Genomic DNA, 19647 nt, shown 5'->3' with positions numbered 1-19647 from the left:
TACCAAAAGCATGTTTCTTGGCTATTCCACAACCCAAAAAGGCTACAAATGCTATGAACCTGAGTCTAGACGTGTCCTGGTTTCTCGAGATGTTAAATTTGTTGAACATCAAGGCTATTATGACAAGAAAAATTGGGAAGGGATCAAAGACCTACCCACTTCCGCATCCGATCGGACAAGGAACCTCCGGATCATCCTTGAACGGCTAAGTGTTGACAACGATCGGGCCAATCAAAATCCAGTTGGGCCAAACTCTTCAGGAGAGCCTCATTCACATGAGGAGGCTGAATCAAGTCAACCAACTGCCGCTGAACCAGATCCTAACCAGATAGACACAACCCATGTCAATGAAGATGCAACTGAGGTTCATTATGAGGAAGAACGCACACCAACAGAAGCTGGAGATAAAGAAGATGATCATGAGGGTGTTATACCACTACGGCGTAGCCAGCGTCTCAAGTTTCACCCATCAAACTGGAAGAACACTCGCGTGTACTATAACAATGCAGCGGTAGCACATTCGATCCAAGTTGTATGCACACTTGCTCATTTACCTGTGGAACATCAAGCCTTTCTCACTCAAGTTGATAGTCATTCGATACCACAAACATATGAAGAAGCCAAAGATCATAAGGTGTGGTGTGATGCAGTCCAAGACGAAAGAACGGCCATGGAGACAAATCACACATGGGACGAGGCTGATCTACCTAAAGGGAAGAAGGCCGTTATGTCCAAATGGATATTTACAATCATGTATCAAAGTGACGGGGAGATTGAACGCCACAAAGCACGACTGGTGGCAAGAGGCTTCACGCAAACGTACGGGGAGGATTATAGGGATACGTTTGCTCTGGTGGCTAAACTACATACGGTTCGTGTGGTTCTATCGTTGGCAGTCAACTTGAAATGGGAATTGTGGCAGATGGACGTTAAAAATGCGTTTCTACAAGGCGAATTGGAGTATGAAGTCTACACGAGACCACCACCTGGCCTAGAAGACACGATCGGTCCGGGCAAGGTGCTTAAGCTCAACAAAGCAATATATGGACTAAAACAATCACCAAGGGCATGGTACCACAAGCTAAGTTCGACCTTGATCAATCGGGGCTTCAGGAGATCCGTGCCTGACCATACCCTGTTCACCTATCCTAGCACCAAAGGTATCATAGTTATTTTTGTATATGTTGATGACATCATCATATCAGGGAATGACTTGGTAGGTATTCAAGAAACTAAGACATTTTTGAAGTCAGTTTTTGATATTAAGGACCTTGGTGAGTTAAAATACTTCTTAGGGATAGAAGTGTGTCGCTCGGAAGAGGGATTATTTCTATCTCAAAGAAAATATGCTATTAACCTCTTAAATGAAGTAGGGAAGCTTGGATCAAGACCGGTTAGTACACCGCTGGATGAGAACTACAAAGTGTGTTGTGAGGGGGAGCTAGAAGACCAACCATTTGAGAATGTAGCTCAATATAGAAGATTGGTTGGTAAGCTCATTTACTTAACTATCACTAGACCGGATATTTTTTTTGCTGTGAACCAGTCCAGTCAGCACATGCAAGCTCCGAAGATCCACCACTAGAACATAGTCAACCGGATTCTCAAGTATATCAAAGGATCACCGGGCCAGGGTATTTGGATGGGATGCAACAACAACACAGAGCTTGTAGGCTATTGTGATGCGGATTATGCAGGAGACCGAGACGACCGTCGATCAACAACCGGCTAATGTACCATCCTAGGAGGCAACCTTGTAACATGGAAGAGCAAGAAGCAGAATCCCTATCTAGCGCTGAGTCGGAGTATAAGGTAATGCGTAAGCTTACTACCGAGTTGATGTGGCTCAAGAATCTACTTAAAGACCTTGGAGTTGAAATTACCAAGCCTATCACTATGCATTGTGATAATGAAGCAGCCATCCATATTGCAACCAACTCGGTGTTCCACGAGAGAACAAAACATATTGAAGTCGATTGTCACAAGGTTCGAGAGCAAATTCAACTAGGAGTCACTATCCCGTGTCACACCGAGAGCTCCGAGCAATTGGCCGATGTATTCACCAAAGCAGCTAGCCCACAAGTGTGTGAATACATACACTCAAAGCTTGGACTCATGGACCTCACCAAACCATGAGAGCCTACACTCTTTTTCCCTTAAGTATAGTTTTCCCAAGTGGTTTTCTATACGAAGGTTTTTTTTAATGAGGTAGGTGATCAATGGTTCAAGCTTTTGTCATGGGGTCCAATGACTAAGCTTGAGGGAGAGTATAAATTGGGATCATGATCACCCTTGTCCGTACAACCACCGTCCGTACGACTCCAGCCGGGCCGTCCGTACAACCTTGTGGAGAAGCCCATTCAAAGCTTTACAAGCCTCATGTGAAGCTCAACCAAAGTATCTAGATCCTTCCTATGTTACCGTTGGCGACTTGAAGCAAGTGGGAAGCACAAGTCAACCGTTAGTCACATGTTGTGTTAAGGAGTCTAAGATGTCACTCTCATCATGAAAATCGTGTAGCATCTTGTATAGAATATTCTCTAGCTTTAGTGTCTATATTAGGATTGTACCCATGAATTAAATTAATCAAGAAGTTGAACTCTTCTTCTATACTCTTGTTACTCTCTACTCTCTCTCATAAACTCAAACCGCAAACTCTCTTCTTCTTATTTCATACACTTTCGATTACACTCCTTTATAGAATCTAAATCTTACACTATTATTTCTTAGTTATTATACCTTTTGTACTAGTTGTTCTATTATCTCTCAGTTATACTAGTTGTACCAAGTGTTATATAACTTTCGATTGTATCATTTGTACTATTTGTCCTATTACATCTTAGTTATACTAGTTGTATTATTCGTCGAATATCACTCAGTTAAACTATTGTACTAGTTGTTCAATTCTTTTTTTAGTTGTACCAATTCGTCAATAATTTCATTAAGGGTAATTTGAAGATATCACATTTATTGGTGGCATTTAGATTACAAAGTGGCATACAGATTATTGTTTTTCCCAAAATGGCATTCTAGCCTATGCTCGTGGCACTCAGATTACAAAGTGGCACAGATCATTGTTTTTCCCAAAGTGGCACACAGATTAGTGAGATTTGGGGTAGCTATCCGCAACTACAAAAAAAAAAAGGTTCACTTGACGCTATATTATAAATTTAGCAAGTATGAAAAATGATCAAAGAAAGCCTAACCTGAATGGTTGATGCCTTGCAAGCATCACTCTCAATAATTCAACGTTTTTGGTTTCTTGAACACTTTTAAGAGATCCCTTTTCAAGGAAGGTTACATAGTCAGTTGTGAAAATATAAACAACTTTAGAATATAACGGTGGTCATTAGATAAATTTTAAATCATAGATTTGGTACCTATCGTCAGAATCAAAAGCACGTGAACCACAATTATTTTGTAAAAACTATCACCTGGAAAATTTTGCAAATACTAGTTTTAAGAGTTAAAGTGTTCGATATGGCTTTCAATTCGGTTTTGATTTGAGTTTCCTCGCTGATTTTCATTCTCATATTTCTACCTTCTTTTTTTTTTGGGTCAAATCTCATATTTCTACTTTATGAATGAAGTATCCAAAGTAACATCACTGTAGGGCTTCAGATGAAACAAAAAAAACTTAGTTCGGGGATGGCGGTTACGAATTATTCTGAGTTCAACGAAGAGTTTTGGCTTTAAATGAACCATAACCGGATTAAACAATAGAAACCACAGAACATTCTATGACTTATTGGCAAGAAATGTCTCAAAACTAAACCCCGAAGAAGATACAAAGAACCAAAAAAACTTAGCCGAGGATAGTGGTTTCAGCAATCATAAAAAAACTTAGCCGAGGATAGTGGTTTCAGCAATCATTGAGATTACAAGGTAAGGATCCATATTAGAAGAAGGCCTTCTATCTTCAAAATACCCTTTTCCTTCTCTCTCTGTATCTCTTCCTACTCTCACCGATGCTCCACGATCCGCCACTCCCTACACGCAAAAGGTTAAAGTTACATAGAGATTATGAACCAAAATATAACTATATGATTTGATCTCCTACGTACCCAAGAGAATTTGTTGATGTCTGCGGTTTCATGCTTCCCAGTGAGACGCCTCTCGTTGCCTTCACCATAAGCCGCAATGTGTTGTTTGTGTTTCACTTCAAGCTTCTTTATTGCTTCCTTAATCAAATCAAGTCCTCCATCTTTCCTCATCGATTTTGTACTGAAGTTCGTATGAGCCGCTGCTCCATTCCAATCACCCTAACCACCATAAAAAAAACAACCTCAACAAACTTGACAGTCAAGAAAACTCGGTTCTAAAATAGAAACAAAACAAAGTCTTGATGATCATCACATACCTCTATTGGTTTTGGATCGTATGAGACAATCACATCGGATATCTCAGTAATCCTCTGCCCAGGAAAACACAATGATTCGTATTAGAATACAAGAAACCAAAGTTTAGTGCATCAGAAATGAGATAAGACCTAGAGTGATTTACAAGAGATATAGGTCAATTCCACTCGTTTCAAATTCATTTTTGATTTGAAAGCCCATGAAACTTAATAAGAACAAAGATAAGTTGTAGCGGTTTCTTACCTCAAGAATGTAACGAGCAACCCATAACTGATCACCTGCACCGACACCAACTGTAGGGCTGATTTGAAACTCCCACTGTCCAGGCATGACTTCAGCATTGGCTCCACCGATACTTAAACCGGCGTAAAGACAAGCTTTATAGTGAGCATCAACAATGTCACGACCAAAGGCTTTGTCTGCACCAACTGCACAATAGTACGGTCCCTGTTTGTTCAAACACACAAAAAAAAAAAGAAGAAGCCATATTCGCTATAAGAAACTTGTTCTTGATATAACAGTTAGTGTATGCATTTTTTATGGAGACTTTAATTACTCATAAGTGTGTACCTGAGGACCAGGAAAGCCACCAAGAGGCCATCCTAATGGCCACTTCACGTCTTTCTTAAGTAATGTGTATTCTTGCTCTATCCCAAACCTAACCAATTATACAGCAAAATTTCAAACAAAGTTTAAACTGAAATCTATTCCTAAATCGCTCGGTATCAGAACTTTTACACCCAACTATACAAGTTAAACTTAACCCAAATTTAGTCATAACGAACTGAAATTAACCAAATTGGTTTAGAGAGAAATATGTAGTTTATAAACAATTCTCAAACCAAACCGATCCAAACCAAATTTAGTCATAGTTCAATTGAGTTTTTTTTATTCTATAGGCTATGTATAATTTAGCTTACCAAGGCTCTTCAGCCTTCACATTGGGATGATCGAAGATTTTGACGGCTTTGTTCCTATTGTTGGTCGGAATTGGATTTCCGGCTGGTGTGTAGGCATCACACATCACCTGATTTATATATTCATAATTAAACATAGATTTATAAGAATCACTAATCAAGAAAATAGGATAATTCTTGTACTAAAAAATTTAGATGAGCTTACCAGAATGTGGTTCCCTTTCCTGAATGGATCTTTGTATATTGCCTGAGGACTTTTTTTTTGCATTCATTCCAAAAACAAAACTCTTTTCAATCAAATTTTTTTAAAAAGTATTACTAAAATTATGTGTATAGGAGGGGATGGAGAAGATTTACTATAGAATGACTTAACTGTCATCTCCAGCAGCTTGGTCGGTGCTTGATCCGTCGTAGTTCCATTTTGGAAGCTTTGATGGATCACTTACTGGTCCTGGTAATGTCTGTTAACAATATAACATTTTTTTTTTTTTTGTTATACAAATTAGAGAGAGACTGTGTAAATATATATATATGAATACCCTGGCTTTGCTTCTAATGTCCATGCCAGACCCACCGATCCTGTTCTCAAGATAAAACAGAGTAATATGAGAAAACTAAACAAATGTTTTATGTCGTGAACAGAGACATGCAAGATCATTAATGTGTAAAAATCAAGATCGTACCATATGTATTCAGCGATGATCTTCTTGGTGTCAGTGAGATCGAGGTTTAGGAGATCTGATAGTGGAGACATCATCTCTGTGGTCTAAAATATGAAGAAGAAGAAGATTAAACCAGTGTGATCAGATTGGTTTTATCTGCCTCACTTTCACTTTGCAGTATTTATCACAGAGAAGCGGCTAATTCTCTTGAGATCCTATTTTATTGTTTTCTAAACAATTATCGTTGATTAGTTAATAACAACATTACAAAGCTTTGAACCATTTCATTTGAGAGAGTTTCTCAAATGGTGTAACACTAACAGATTCATTAATGAAACAATACAGACACGTCAGTGTAAAAAGACACCTATCAGAGGCGCACATCTTCCACGTGGATAAGCTTACGATTTCACTTTTGTGCATATACAAAAGATTCTAAAAAAGCTGAGAAGAACCTAAAAGATGTGTCAGGGTACTTTATGTTTTGAACATTTAAGATCAGACAAACTCACTAGTAGTAGTTAGGATTTCTCTATGAGTATATATATATATATCTGATTACAGTCTGTCAACCAATCTATTTAGCTGAGCATACGATATCACCTGCAGTAATTTCAAAAATTGTGGATCAAAACAAAAACGTTTTTGCCTTTGATTGAGAATGAACTTAACGAATACTGGAGAGCTGTAGGAAGACAACATATAGTAAGAGACAGAGAGACATTGGAACTTTTGATAAGGGTCACATAAAGTCCCCAATAAGATGTCGTCAAGTCTTGAAGCTTAGTACTACTGTTCTACAACATTTCCAGCCAATTACATATCTCAAGATCAACTTACTCTCAAAAGACTTAATACAACCCATTATTCCTGAAGTGAACACAGAAACAAAACAAAACAGATGGGATTTGGCTACACATCTAACAATCACTAAACACTGAGATTTAATAGTTTTCACCTACAGGTCTAGAAGGAAAGAGGCGCATAAGAAAAGTGATAAACGACCAGAGACACATAACAGCTAGAAATTGCAAAGTCACAACCAAACCAACGAGCGCAACTCCTCGCTCTGTAATTTCTGGAGTAGTTGCCGCATCTTTCATCATAAACATCAGCCTTTGAACAAAAGTCGCTGCTCTTGTCACCTGATACAGCCTATACACCTGCCATTACATACAACCATAGTTACTCAAAACAAGACTAATCACATCATGGTCCAATGCTTGTTGTTAATTGCCTAAAAGGGTTTCTCACACAAGACAAAAATGTTCCACATCAGTGTATAAGTTTACCTCAAAGACTATTGGAACAATGGGCCAACATGATGAGCCACGTCTTTCAAGCCGAGCCTCAAAACCTCGTTGAACAGCACAGCCAACTAAGAAAGGAAGCACTGCGATCAACGCATCTGTTCCGAGAGTTGGCCAAGTCATATATACAGCAAATACAGGAACTACAACTTTTAAACCCATCGTGAGGAATGCAGACGTAAGGTATCCCCTCAGTCCAGTGATCAGACCCCATCTCTTGGAGCTGAAGTCTAAGTACGGCCTCTGCACTCGGTCAGTCACAGACAGGAATATTGCAAGACCAGCATAAAACACCGTCTCCAAGCAAAACGAAGTAACAATTTCTGCAACAAAAAAGTACAATTTTACTAACCTGATAAAAGAGCGCATCAAAATGAGTATCACATAATAAACGAGAGCCAGATCATAAGGGATGCCTCTTAAATGAAACTCCTGGATACTTATGGTTCTTTCTTAAGGTTTGGTCATGTCTTTTTCATTGTAATGGACAATACAAGATCAACAAAAGGATTCTATTAGTGCACATCAGAATACAAATTCAAAACCTATCAAAACAGATAAAATTTAAGAGAAGCCTACACTAAGACATGACCGGTTAGCAGATGTAACACCATTAAGATAGAACCTACTCTATTTGTCCCTAAGGATGCATAAAAAGTTAACACTTGAAAGATGATTGATAAATTTAAAACAACAGAGCATAAAAGCAGTCAGAGCGAAATATTAACTTACCAGCAACAGTGTCGTTTTTGAAAGTAGCTTCGATGGCACCAGTAAGAAAGAACTGTGGAAGAATCAATGAAGCAATCAAGACAACAGGAGCCAAAAGCCACAAGAAAGAACCTTTCTCTTCTTGGAACGGAGCTGAAACAAGCTTGCTTTCTTCAACCAGCTGATGGGTTAGGCCGTTGAAAGAAACAGAACCTGATTTCCCACGGAACAGCTCAGCTCGAGCATAGTTACTCTTTTCGAATTGCTTCTTTTCAGGCCTTGATTCAGCATTAGAAGAACACAACAGTACACGACCTCGGCTCAATTGCGGTCTGTTCCAAACAAGGGTTTCTGAATCAACAAAGACAAAAGGATCAGTCTTTTTGCTACATGTTGGGTGAATCAAAAGTCGGTTTGTTTAGATAGATAGATACTTACGTCTGGAATCAAGTCTTTGACGCTTTGCAAATGTGGATAAACCCTAGTAGAGAAATGAAGAGAAATTGACAAATTTTAGGATAAGGTTTTAGGAGAAATGAAATTGAAAAATGCAAAATTTGACTTACAAAAGGATTAGAGAGTAAATGTGGAGATGAAAAGTCAAGTCTTGGAGGAAGAAACCCTAAGCAAATAGCTTTCGATTCCATTTTTTCGTTAGGGTTTTTGTGTTCTTTCTTCTTCTTGTCAACAGCTGCTTAAACCCACTCTTAAAAAACCTGCCCACCAACAAATATATCTCTTCACTTTCAGTTCTCTTTTTTTACTCACTCAAATTTAAATATTATTATAACTTATTCGAATTTTTATTCAATTTTCTTTTTCGCTGGTTCTTTTTCACTGTTTATTTTGTATACACAGCTATAAACATTTTATATAAACAATAGTTTTGATTTTTGATCAAATCCCTTTTTTAATAAAAAGAAAGTACACAACATAGTTTTTATAAATTTATATTTTTAATAAATAGTTACAAATAAGTTATATATTAATTTATATACTAATCGGTTACATCTAAATATTAGATGCAACTTTAATTAGGAATATTGCAAATTGGTAATTGATATATTAATGGTAACAATTAAAAAGGGAAGTACACAATATAGTTTTTGTAGACTTTATATTTTTATAGTTTTTGTAGATTTTATATTTTTAATAAATGATTACAAATATTTACAAATAAGTTATAAATATGTTATAGATTAATTTATATATTAATCGGTTACACTTAAATATTGGGTGCAACCTTAATTAGGAATATTTCAAATTGAGAATTAATATATTAATTGTAACAATTAAAAAGAAAAGTACACAACATAGTTTTTGTAGACTTTATATTTTTAATAATTAGTTACAAATGGTTACAAATAGGTTATATATTAATTCATATATTAATCATAGATACAAATATGTTATAGATTAATACAAATAGGTCATATATTCATATATTAATTTAAATGGTTACAAATAGGTTATAAATATGTTATAGATTAATTCATATATTAATCGGTTACACCTAAATATTGGGTGCAACCTTAATTAGAAATATTCCAAATTGATAATTAATTTATTAATGGTAACAAATAAAATCATTGATATTCCAAACTGTATTTTCAGAAGATTTTAGTCCTATATAAAGTGTTTCTAAAGATTTTTAAACACAATATTACAAATTTATTTTCTACAGATTTTATTAATAAATCATAACGTTCAATAAAAACTAGGACCTGTGCTAGAGCACGGATTGAAATTTTGTTATTTATATTTTAAATTTAATATTTATATACTCTAGTACGGATTAAATTTTTATATTCTCTACCATGGAACCTGCTAGACACATTCTATCAAGGGTTAATAATTTTAGAACAATTCTTGGATTCACTCCTAAGGTGAACTCATTTGTTCACTTCTCCTTATTTTAGCCAATGAGAATATGACATCTCATAATACATTTAATAACCTATTTATTCACCTTCTTATAAAATAAGAAAACAAAATTTGTATACATTATTATAAAATTAAAAATTTAAACCGTTTATTTATAAACCCAAACCGATATATAATTTTATTCTAATTGTAAAATCTAAACCATAACCATCTCATTTATAAACCCAAACCGATATATAATTTCCTTCTAATTGAAAAATCTAAACCCTAACCATCTCATTTGTAAACCCAAACCGACATATAATTTCGTTCTACTTATAAAATCTAAACCCTAACTATCTCATTTGTAAACCCAAACCGACATATAATTTTGTTTTAATTGTAAAATCTAAACCCTAACCACTTCATTTGTAAACCCAAACCGACATATAATTCTGTTTGAATTATAAAATATCTAAACTCTAATCACCTTATTTGTAAACCCAAACCGATACATCATTTCATTCTAATTGTAAAATCCAAACCAAGCCAATATTTCACTTTCCTTAAAAAATTTATACAGAATTTGTTTCTTTAATATGTATTGCTTTTTAATTTAATTTTGATTTATTTTTTTAAACAAGATAATGTAGAGAAAAATCTGATTGGTTGAAAAAGAAGAAGTGAACAAGAAGATGATGTATCGGTTTGGGTTTACAAATAAGGTGATTAGAGTGAACCTAAGTATTTCTCATAATTTTATATACTCTACCATGAGTTAAAATTAACAATATAAGGGGATGGTATTGGTTTGAGATTGATGAAGAATTTTAAAGAGTTCAACAAAATCATTAAAAGTGAATAAGTAAAAGATTGTTAAAGGTTGCTAGAGAGTTTTGTTGATTAGTTTTTTAAAATCTTGTAAAGTCCTCCAAACAATTCTTGTATTTTTATGATATTTTTCATGAATTTATTTTGTAAAAAAAGTGTCTAAAATCATAAAGCAATAACATAATAATTGAACTCATTAACAATCATAGATTCATTTGTTTTAATTGAATAACACAAAATTTTAATGACTTTATAAAAATCTGAATCTAATAATTTAGATTTGTTAAGATTTTAAATGACTTTTTACAAATTACAAACTAATAACACTAAACTTTAACATAATTTAACAAAATCTTACATCTAATAACAACAAATTATTCATAACATTTAAAATCTTTAAAACTCTATTCAAATCTCAAACTAATAACTCCAATAAAACATACATAATAGATTTAAATTACATGAGTGATATTTAACATAAAAATTATTTACATAAATTACATGTATTTTAAAATAATGAAATGTATTTCAAACCTTGTTAGAGCATGGATCCAAATCCAAATCTAGTTTCTGTTTATTTATGTAAACAAATTGTTTTTTTGGTCAACAAATCTCTGGACAAAATCAATTTCAATAATTATTTCATAAAAAAACCATAAATTTGTAAGGAAATTAAAGTCTCGTGATGTTTAATGGTGTTTACAATTTTATACTATTTAGTTTGGTAACAGAAGCGTTTTTAGCTTTGGCAAAACAGTGAAGATTGGGTTGAGGATTTTGGGGAAAAAAGGAGGCTCAGCTTATAACCTTTGGAAACTTTAGCATCATTCTACTACCCACCACACTTTTTTTCAGGGTGCTCGTAGCAGCTGTAAGTCCGGCCTTTTTTTCATCATCGCCACCGTTTTTTTAATTTAAAAAAAAAAAAACAAACAAAGACGAACTCAAAACCAACCTATACGTTTACCTCAGAAATTACAAAATCACAGATGACAAATGGGCTTAAGACGATTGTTAAACTGAAATACTTTATAAGAAAAAAAAAGAAGTCAAAAACGCTGCACGAAAATCAGATGGAGACGACGATATTTTCTTGACAAACTCTTAGATGAGCGAGACGCCAAAAACCCTAATTATTTTGCTGGGCTATATATGTTTTCTGAAGTGTTAGTCGGCCACTTAATTAATGGGCCTTAGGAAATATTTTGAGTTACTAACTTACTATGTGACCCAACTTCCCACTGTGTGTGTTTTTAGGTCTATTAAAAATGAAAATAATGGAATAGTGCACTTAAAATCAGGCTCATTGATCTTAATCAAGAACTGTTGTTGGGCTTGATCTTGTGTGACGTGTCTTTCGCGGATTGGAAAGATTTTTTTTTTCAACCGAGACTTTGTTTCATTTTTTCAACTGAGATTTTTCATTTTTCAACCGCCTGATTTTTTTGCAAAGGAGAAAATATGGCGACTGCGGAAGAGTCGAAGTTGTCTCCGGTGAATTCGTTCGGTTCTATCGTTCTCGGCGGAACGTTTGATCGATTACACGATGGGCATCGAATGTTCCTTAAGGTAAATTGGGTTTTAATTTTCTTTGATTAATTGAGAATCGAACTAGTTTTTCTGCGAATTATATTTCGTTTTTATATGTATTTTCAATTCTTACTAAAATGTAGATTTGATATGATGTATTAATTGTGTTTGATAAAAATATTTAGTTCTATGCATTAATATGAAATGTGTAATTAAACTTAAAATTTGGTTTATTATGATCGTATACATATTTAAATGATACTTCTTGTGCTATAAGAGTTTTTGGATAAAAGCACAAAGATTAATAAATAATAAATATTATGTTATTTATAAAACTTCAATCAATAGAAAAATATATTGCATAGTTCATAAAGTCATAAATTGTTATACTAATAAAAATTGTATATAGAAGGTTGAGAAAATCAAAATATTATAAAATAGAGCAAAAAAGCCTTAAAACTCTTATATAATAAACTGAGAGTATTCAAATGAAATATGAGAGGTTCATATTCAATATTAAAATATTATAAGATAAAATCTAAAAACAAGTATATTATTACTTAATTATTCTCAATATTTTTTTCTAATTTTTACTCGCGTAATAACGCGGACCTTATCTAGTGTATTATCAACAAATAAATTATACAAATTGTTTATAGAGAAATACCATAAATTATTACAATAAATCGTTTTCCAAAAATATCCCGTCAATTTTTTTAATCCAAAATTACCACAAGCAATGGGTCAACGTACCCAAAGATGTACAGAAAAGTAAAGATGTATATGAAAGTTGTACCAAAAAATTGAGAGTAAATTTTTTAATAAAAATTTTAGTAACGCTTTTGTGATTAGTAAAAAATCAAACATGTACAAGTGGTGCAACTTTAATTGTGTTCACCAATCAAAGCCAATAAAAATGATTTTTAACAGTTTATAGTTTAAAATTTTGGGTTTTTGTTGAGTTATTTTGAGTTTAAAGTTTAGTTTTTATGAGTTAGTTTTGAATGTTTAAAATTTAGTTTCAGCTTTTTGGTATTTTGTAAAATAATATTTACTTGTATTTTGAGAAAGAAAACTAACAATAGTATTTTGAGGAAAAAAAAATATTTTGGTATGAGAAATGTCCAAATTTTTATAAAAATCAGCTTCATTTTCTTCTTTCTAAAAGTGATAATCTTGCAAAAACAATATCTATATCAATCGGACCAATATACTATGGATGCAAATGGTTGTATAAGATTGAACGTTTGGAAAAATTTAAGTTGAAAAAAAAAAAAAAAAGAGTTGAACATCATTCAACTTTTTATCTGCAAAATAGTGGATGAATGGGTTGAACATTTTTTCTTTGTAATTTGTTCAGTTTTCCAAGTTTTTAAGTTGAAGAGGCTGAACAAATTTGTTCAACTCTTTCAACTTATTCATCTCAAATGGTAAAAAGTGAGTTGAATATTTTTTTTCAACTCTTTCAACTTATTAATTTAGTGCAACCATTTGCATCGTATGTTTTATTTCGTTAATTTTTTAAAAAAATTACAAATATTTTTTTAATTAAAAAAAAAATTGGCTTGATTATTATTGTAACAATAATTGTAATTTGTTTTTACAAATATTTGTTATTGGCTTGATTATCCAAAAAAAAATCGTGAGTGGTATAAAAAGTTGGAAGAGATAAGAAGCCTAAACCATCCACTAACCGGTCTTTGTCACCAGTTTCGACAACTTTTCTCAAACATTCTTTCTTTCTAGGTTTCTCTTCGTCCTTTCTCTCCGATCTTTGCTTCTCTGCGAGGGTAATCATGGACGCCGTGGCACCGAATTTGGTTCAATCTTCCGTCTTACTACGTCAATCGTCCGAAAGGTCGGTAGTTTTAACACCCAACTGTCCTGGCTTCATGCGATTCGTCGGCTCCGGACCTCAATTTCGTCTCAGAGTATGTGACTTCTTCTTTATACTGCTTTTGATTCTCTCAAACCCAGAGAATCAATTTGGTTTAGCTTTTTCATGTTTGTTTGTGATTTTTGATTCTGTGTCGAAAAAATCGGAACTTTTGGGTTCTTTGTGACAATGTCTCATATATGTAATAATTGGCTTTGATTATTATTCATGCAGAGCAACTCTTCTCTTAAATTCTCGAGACCGTTGCAAAGCCGAACAAGTTATGTTAACTCTCGGAGGAGTTTTGTGGTTAAAGCTTCAGCTTCAGCTTCTGGTGGTGATGCTTCTACAGATTCAATCGCGCCACTTCAGTTGAAGTCTCCTGTTGGGCAGTTTCTGTCACAGATACTAGTGAGCCATCCTCATCTTGTTCCAGCTGCTGTTGAACAGCAACTTGAACAGCTCCAAATCGATCGAGACGCTGAGGAACAGATCAGGGATGATGATTCCTCTGTACCTGGAACTGACATTGTTCTCTACAGGTTTGTCACTACATGACGATATTTTTAATTAACATTTCTACTGCTACTTTTAGGTTTTGGATTTTGAATTAGATTTGTTTCTTGGGTGGGGGTGTTTAGGAGGATTGCTGAAATTAAGGAGAAAGAGAGGAAAAGGGCTTTGGAAGAGATTTTATATGCTCTAGTGGTTCAGAAGTTCATGGACGCTAATGTTTCACTTGTACCATCCATAACCTCATCATCTGCTGATCCTTCTGGTCGAGTTGATACTTGGCCGACTCTAGATGGGGAACTTGAGAGACTTCACTCCCCTGAGGTTTATGAGATGATTCAGAATCATCTTTCCATCATCCTTAAAAACCGCACTGATGATCTGACAGCGGTTGCGCAGATTAGCAAACTTGGAGTTGGACAGGTTTATGCTGCTTCAGTGATGTATGGGTATTTCCTGAAGCGGATTGACCAAAGGTTTCAGCTCGAGAAGACGATGAGGATTCTTCCAGGTGGCTCGTATGAAGGTGAGACTAGCATTGAGCAAGCAGGCCGAGAAACAGAGAGAAGCTTCTATGAAGAAGCAGAAGAAACCTATCAGGCTGTATCCTCAAACCAAGAGGTTGGTTCATTTGTGGGAGGGATCAATGCGAGTGGTGGCTTTAGCAGCGAAATGAATCAATCCCGTTTGAAGACATATGTTATGTCCTTTGACGGAGAAACCCTCCAAAGGTATGCGACGATAAGATCAAGAGAAGCGGTTGGGATAATTGAGAAGCATACAGAAGCATTGTTTGGGAGGCCAGAGATATTGATAACGCCACAAGGCACAATTGATTCGTCCAAGGATGAGCATATCAAGATCAGCTTCAAGGGATTGAGGAGGCTTGTGTTGGAGGCTGTGACCTTTGGATCTTTCCTCTGGGACGTGGAGAGTCATGTAGATTCAAGGTATCACTTCGTATTGAACTGAAACGTATGTGCCACATTCTTTGAGAGAGTTTGGGGATTTGTTCTTTGTAATATATGCAACTGTGAACTGACCAACTAATATTTGTTGCCGTAGAAATTGAGTTTATCAATACCCATTTTATTGGTAATGATACATTCGCGATCAATTTGTGTTATTGTTCTCATTTACCGTTCCTGACAGCATTTTGCAAAGTTCATGATCAATATGTTCGGTNACTCCCCTGAGGTTTATGAGATGATTCAGAATCATCTTTCCATCATCCTTAAAAACCGCACTGATGATCTGACAGCGGTTGCGCAGATTAGCAAACTTGGAGTTGGACAGGTTTATGCTGCTTCAGTGATGTATGGGTATTTCCTGAAGCGGATTGACCAAAGGTTTCAGCTCGAGAAGACGATGAGGATTCTTCCAGGTGGCTCATATGAAGGTGAGACTAGCATTGAGCAAGCAGGCCGAGAAACAGAGAGAAGCTTCTATGAAGAAGCAGAAGAAACCTATCAGGCTGTATCCTCAAACCAAGAGGTTGGTTCATTTGTGGGAGGGATCAATGCGAGTGGTGGCTTTAGCAGCGAAATGAATCAATCCCGGTTGAAGACATATGTTATGTCCTTTGACGGAGAAACCCTCCAAAGGTATGCTACAATAAGATCAAGAGAAGCGGTTGGGATAATTGAGAAGCATACAGAAGCATTGTTTGGGAGGCCAGAGATATTGATAACGCCACAAGGCACAATTGATTCGTCCAAGGATGAGCATATCAAGATCAGCTTCAAGGGATTGAGGAGGCTTGTGTTGGAGGCTGTGACCTTTGGATCTTTCCTCTGGGACGTGGAGAGTCATGTAGATTCAAGGTATCACTTCGTATTGAACTGAAACGTATGTGCCACATTCTTTGAGAGAGTTTGGGGATTTGTTCTTTGTAATATATGCAACTGTGAACTGACCAACTAATATTTGTTGCCGTAGAAATTGAGTTTATCAATACCCATTTTATTGGTAATGATACATTCGCGATCAATTTGTGTTATTGTTCTCATTTACCGTTCCTGACAGCATTTTGCAAAGTTCATGATCAATATGTTCGGTTGTACATGATAATTCTTGACACGAGGATAAATGAAGGCTGTTCTTGAAATATAGATCAAAGAAGCAGAAAGAAATAGACGCTGATGATATACATATCGTGTGCAAGGCTATTCACGATACTACTCATAGTTTCGTTCAGGTTCAGTAATATTTGAATGTAAAAATTGCAATTNGACAGGTTTATGCTGCTTCAGTGATGTATGGGTATTTCCTGAAGCGGATTGACCAAAGGTTTCAGCTCGAGAAGACGATGAGGATTCTTCCAGGTGGTTCGTATGAAGGTGAGACTAGCATTGAGCAAGCAGGCCGAGAAACAGAGAGAAGCTTCTATGAAGAAGCAGAAGAAACCTATCAGGCTGTATCCTCAAACCAAGAGGTTGGTTCATTTGTGGGAGGGATCAATGCGAGTGGTGGCTTTAGCAGCGAAATGAATCAATCCCGTTTGAAGACATATGTTATGTCCTTTGACGGAGAAACCCTCCAAAGGTATGCGACGATAAGATCAAGAGAAGCGGTTGGGATAATTGAGAAGCATACAGAAGCATTGTTTGGGAGGCCAGAGATATTGATAACGCCACAAGGCACAATTGATTCGTCCAAGGATGAGCATATCAAGATCAGCTTCAAGGGATTGAGGAGGCTTGTGTTGGAGGCTGTGACCTTTGGATCTTTCCTCTGGGACGTGGAGAGTCATGTAGATTCAAGGTATCACTTCGTATTGAACTGAAACGTATGTGCCACATTCTTTGAGAGAGTTTGGGGATTTGTTCTTTGTAATATATGCAACTGTGAACTGACCAACTAATATTTGTTGCCGTAGAAATTGAGTTTATCAATACCCATTTTATTGGTAATGATACATTCGCGATCAATTTGTGTTATTGTTCTCATTTACCGTTCCTGACAGCATTTTGCAAAGTTCATGATCAATATGTTCGGTTGTACATGATAATTCTTGACACGAGGATAAATGAAGGCTGTTCTTGAAATATAGATCAAAGAAGCAGAAAGAAATAGACGCTGATGATATACATATCGTGTGCAAGGCTATTCACGATACTACTCATAGTTTCGTTCAGGTTCAGTAATATTTGAATGTAAAAATTGCAATTAAAAAAGAAAACCTTTACTTATATAATGGTTTTGTGGAACCAACTCCCTATACTCGTGAAGATTATTATTACTCTTCCTTGGATCTCTTCTTCGCCTCTGCCTCCAAGAGCTCCAGATCTTTGTTGAACTTGCAGATGCGGTAAATGCACCTGTCAATGAACACAATAGATACCAGTGAGTAACGCAAAACCTCGTGTGTGTGTATAGNGAGGGATCAATGCGAGTGGTGGCTTTAGCAGCGAAATGAATCAATCCCGTTTGAAGACATATGTTATGTCCTTTGACGGAGAAACCCTCCAAAGGTATGCGACGATAAGATCAAGAGAAGCGGTTGGGATAATTGAGAAGCATACAGAAGCATTGTTTGGGAGGCCAGAGATATTGATAACGCCACAAGGCACAATTGATTCGTCCAAGGATGAGCATATCAAGATCAGCTTCAAGGGATTGAGGAGGCTTGTGTTGGAGGCTGTGACCTTTGGATCTTTCCTCTGGGACGTGGAGAGTCATGTAGATTCAAGGTATCACTTCGTATTGAACTGAAACGTATGTGCCACATTCTTTGAGAGAGTTTGGGGATTTGTTCTTTGTAATATATGCAACTGTGAACTGACCAACTAATATTTGTTGCCGTAGAAATTGAGTTTATCAATACCCATTTTATTGGTAATGATACATTCGCGATCAATTTGTGTTATTGTTCTCATTTACCGTTCCTGACAGCATTTTGCAAAGTTCATGATCAATATGTTCGGTTGTACATGATAATTCTTGACACGAGGATAAATGAAGGCTGTTCTTGAAATATAGATCAAAGAAGCAGAAAGAAATAGACGCTGATGATATACATATCGTGTGCAAGGCTATTCACGATACTACTCATAGTTTCGTTCAGGTTCAGTAATATTTGAATGTAAAAATTGCAATTAAAAAAGAAAACCTTTACTTATATAATGGTTTTGTGGAACCAACTCCCTATACTCGTGAAGATTATTATTACTCTTCCTTGGATCTCTTCTTCGCCTCTGCCTCCAAGAGCTCCAGATCTTTGTTGAACTTGCAGATGCGGTAAATGCACCTGTCAATGAACACAATAGATACCAGTGAGTAACGCAAAACCTCGTGTGTGTGTATAGACAGTTAATAGCTGATGAAGAAGTTACCAGTAGAGAAGAATTCCTGCAGCGCACAGAACCACATTCCTCTGAGCCTTGTAGATCTGCAGTACACACAAATCATTAGTAAGCACGCTGAGACATTTTCAGGGCAAGATAAGAAACTAATTATCAGAGAGTTCAATTTTCAATATGAGCAATAGATTCTGGCAAACTTGCAACTGCAGATCAAAAGTAACTGCGAACCAAGAATCAACTAAGTGGTGAGGAAGCTTCACCAAGAATCAATTGCCAATAGATTCACAAGAACATTGTATAAACTGAAGAACCATAATGCTAAAAAGACAAACTCATGTTTTGCTATTTGACAGTAGCTAGAGCTATGATTTACAAAGATATGAGTCAGTACACCGATATAGGTGATCGAAACGTTAAAAAAAAAAGATGCAATTAACACTGGGAAGGAAGTGAGATAATGTTAAGTTGTTCAATCGTTGATACACTAAAATCTAATTTATACAACATCCTTAAATAATGAAAGCCAATTCTCAGATGTTTAAGTTACAAATATTGATCTAGCAAAACTAGTCAGGATGAAACTCACAAACCTAACAATTTTTACTAATCAAAAAAGATTCATAAAACATAGAACTCAGCTACAGAACAATCAAAAGACTAAGGTTATATATATAAAGCCAACAACAACGGATTTGGAATGGAGACTTACAGATTTCTCGGAGCGATCCCGTTCCGTAGCAGTGCATACCTCAGATGAACAAGAAAGTCTATG

At 35.6% G+C, this 19647-nt stretch overlaps 5 protein-coding genes across 8 annotated transcripts in view; 2 read left to right on the top strand and 3 right to left on the bottom strand.

Moving 5' to 3' along the window:
• Nucleotides 3685–6242, bottom strand: LOC104742363 (glutamine synthetase cytosolic isozyme 1-5-like). 2 transcript variants are annotated; one of them, XM_019235266.1, is made up of 10 exons: nucleotides 5959–6242; nucleotides 5815–5854; nucleotides 5633–5736; nucleotides 5481–5529; nucleotides 5279–5385; nucleotides 4929–5016; nucleotides 4602–4805; nucleotides 4361–4414; nucleotides 4065–4262; nucleotides 3685–3990 (listed from the first exon to the last, which is right to left on the bottom strand). In XM_019235266.1, the coding sequence occupies exons 5-10, from the start codon at nucleotides 5380–5382 to the stop codon at nucleotides 3844–3846; spliced, it is 795 nt and encodes a 264-aa protein (XP_019090811.1). In that variant the 5' UTR covers nucleotides 5383–5385; nucleotides 5481–5529; nucleotides 5633–5736; nucleotides 5815–5854; nucleotides 5959–6242; the 3' UTR covers nucleotides 3685–3843. The 2 variants fall into 2 exon arrangements, with proteins under 2 accessions (XP_019090811.1, XP_019090810.1); XM_019235265.1 differs by having other exon boundaries at nucleotides 5481–5736.
• On the bottom strand, nucleotides 6657–8678 carry LOC104742362. The gene is made up of 5 exons (XM_010463365.2): nucleotides 8525–8678; nucleotides 8397–8439; nucleotides 7980–8309; nucleotides 7230–7570; nucleotides 6657–7100 (listed from the first exon to the last, which is right to left on the bottom strand). The coding sequence occupies exons 1-5, from the start codon at nucleotides 8603–8605 to the stop codon at nucleotides 6882–6884; spliced, it is 1014 nt and encodes a 337-aa protein (XP_010461667.1). The 5' UTR covers nucleotides 8606–8678; the 3' UTR covers nucleotides 6657–6881.
• Nucleotides 13848–18439, top strand: LOC104742359 (UV-B-induced protein At3g17800, chloroplastic). 3 transcript variants are annotated; one of them, XM_010463361.1, is made up of 4 exons: nucleotides 13848–14113; nucleotides 14293–14600; nucleotides 14700–15226; nucleotides 17969–18439. In XM_010463361.1, the coding sequence occupies exons 1-4, from the start codon at nucleotides 13979–13981 to the stop codon at nucleotides 18283–18285; spliced, it is 1287 nt and encodes a 428-aa protein (XP_010461663.1). In that variant the 5' UTR covers nucleotides 13848–13978; the 3' UTR covers nucleotides 18286–18439. The 3 variants fall into 3 exon arrangements, with proteins under 3 accessions (XP_010461663.1, XP_010461664.1, XP_010461662.1); XM_010463362.2 differs by lacking the exon at nucleotides 17969–18439 and adding an exon at nucleotides 15769–16579 and having other exon boundaries at nucleotides 14700–14895; XM_010463360.1 differs by lacking the exon at nucleotides 17969–18439 and having other exon boundaries at nucleotides 14700–15706.
• LOC104742360 (UV-B-induced protein At3g17800, chloroplastic-like) lies at nucleotides 16800–17519 on the top strand. Its single transcript, XM_010463363.2, has one exon. The coding sequence runs from the start codon at nucleotides 16826–16828 to the stop codon at nucleotides 17354–17356; it is 531 nt and encodes a 176-aa protein (XP_010461665.1). The 5' UTR covers nucleotides 16800–16825; the 3' UTR covers nucleotides 17357–17519.
• The window catches only part of LOC104742361, a gene marked incomplete in the record, with an annotated part of 1552 nt that continues 432 nt past the window's right edge, over nucleotides 18528–19647 (bottom strand). Inside the window, 3 exon segments of the mRNA XM_010463364.2 lie at nucleotides 18528–18820; nucleotides 18906–18961; nucleotides 19585–19647. Coding sequence (XP_010461666.1) covers nucleotides 18739–18820; nucleotides 18906–18961; nucleotides 19585–19647 — 201 coding nt within the window.

Source organism: Camelina sativa, chromosome 14, assembly GCF_000633955.1.
Source record: "Camelina sativa cultivar DH55 chromosome 14, Cs, whole genome shotgun sequence".
NCBI lineage: Eukaryota > Viridiplantae > Streptophyta > Magnoliopsida > Brassicales > Brassicaceae > Camelina > Camelina sativa.
This window is presented reverse-complemented; position numbering and strand designations above follow the sequence as displayed.

Bases quoted from the DNA above. Each gene is read 5' to 3' on its own strand.
- LOC104742362 (XM_010463365.2), bottom strand. From the start codon at position 8,605: ATGGAATCGAAAGCTATTTGCTTAGGGTTTCTTCCTCCAAGACTTGAC. The intron at 7,571-7,979 runs GTAAGTTAATAT...TTTTTGTTGCAG, and splicing joins CAAAAACGACACTGTTGCTG to AAATTGTTACTTCGTTTTGC. The intron at 7,101-7,229 runs GTAAACTTATAC...ATGTAATGGCAG, and splicing joins TTGTTCCAATAGTCTTTGAG to GTGTATAGGCTGTATCAGGT.
- LOC104742363 (XM_019235265.1), bottom strand. From the start codon at position 5,543: ATGCAAAAAAAAAGTCCTCAGGCAATATACAAAGATCCATTCAGGAAA. The intron at 4,806-4,928 runs GTACACACTTAT...TTGAACAAACAG, and splicing joins GTGGCTTTCCTGGTCCTCAG to GGACCGTACTATTGTGCAGT. The intron at 4,415-4,601 runs GTAAGAAACCGC...TTTCCTGGGCAG, and splicing joins TTGCTCGTTACATTCTTGAG to AGGATTACTGAGATATCCGA.
- LOC104742359 (XM_010463361.1), top strand. From the start codon at position 13,979: ATGGACGCCGTGGCACCGAATTTGGTTCAATCTTCCGTCTTACTACGT. The intron at 14,114-14,292 runs GTATGTGACTTC...TTATTCATGCAG, and splicing joins GACCTCAATTTCGTCTCAGA to AGCAACTCTTCTCTTAAATT. The intron at 15,227-17,968 runs GTGGCTTTAGCA...TCAATGCGAGTG, and splicing joins GGGAGGGATCAATGCGAGTG to GTGGCTTTAGCAGCGAAATG.
- LOC104742360 (XM_010463363.2), top strand. From the start codon at position 16,826: ATGTATGGGTATTTCCTGAAGCGGATTGACCAAAGGTTTCAGCTCGAG.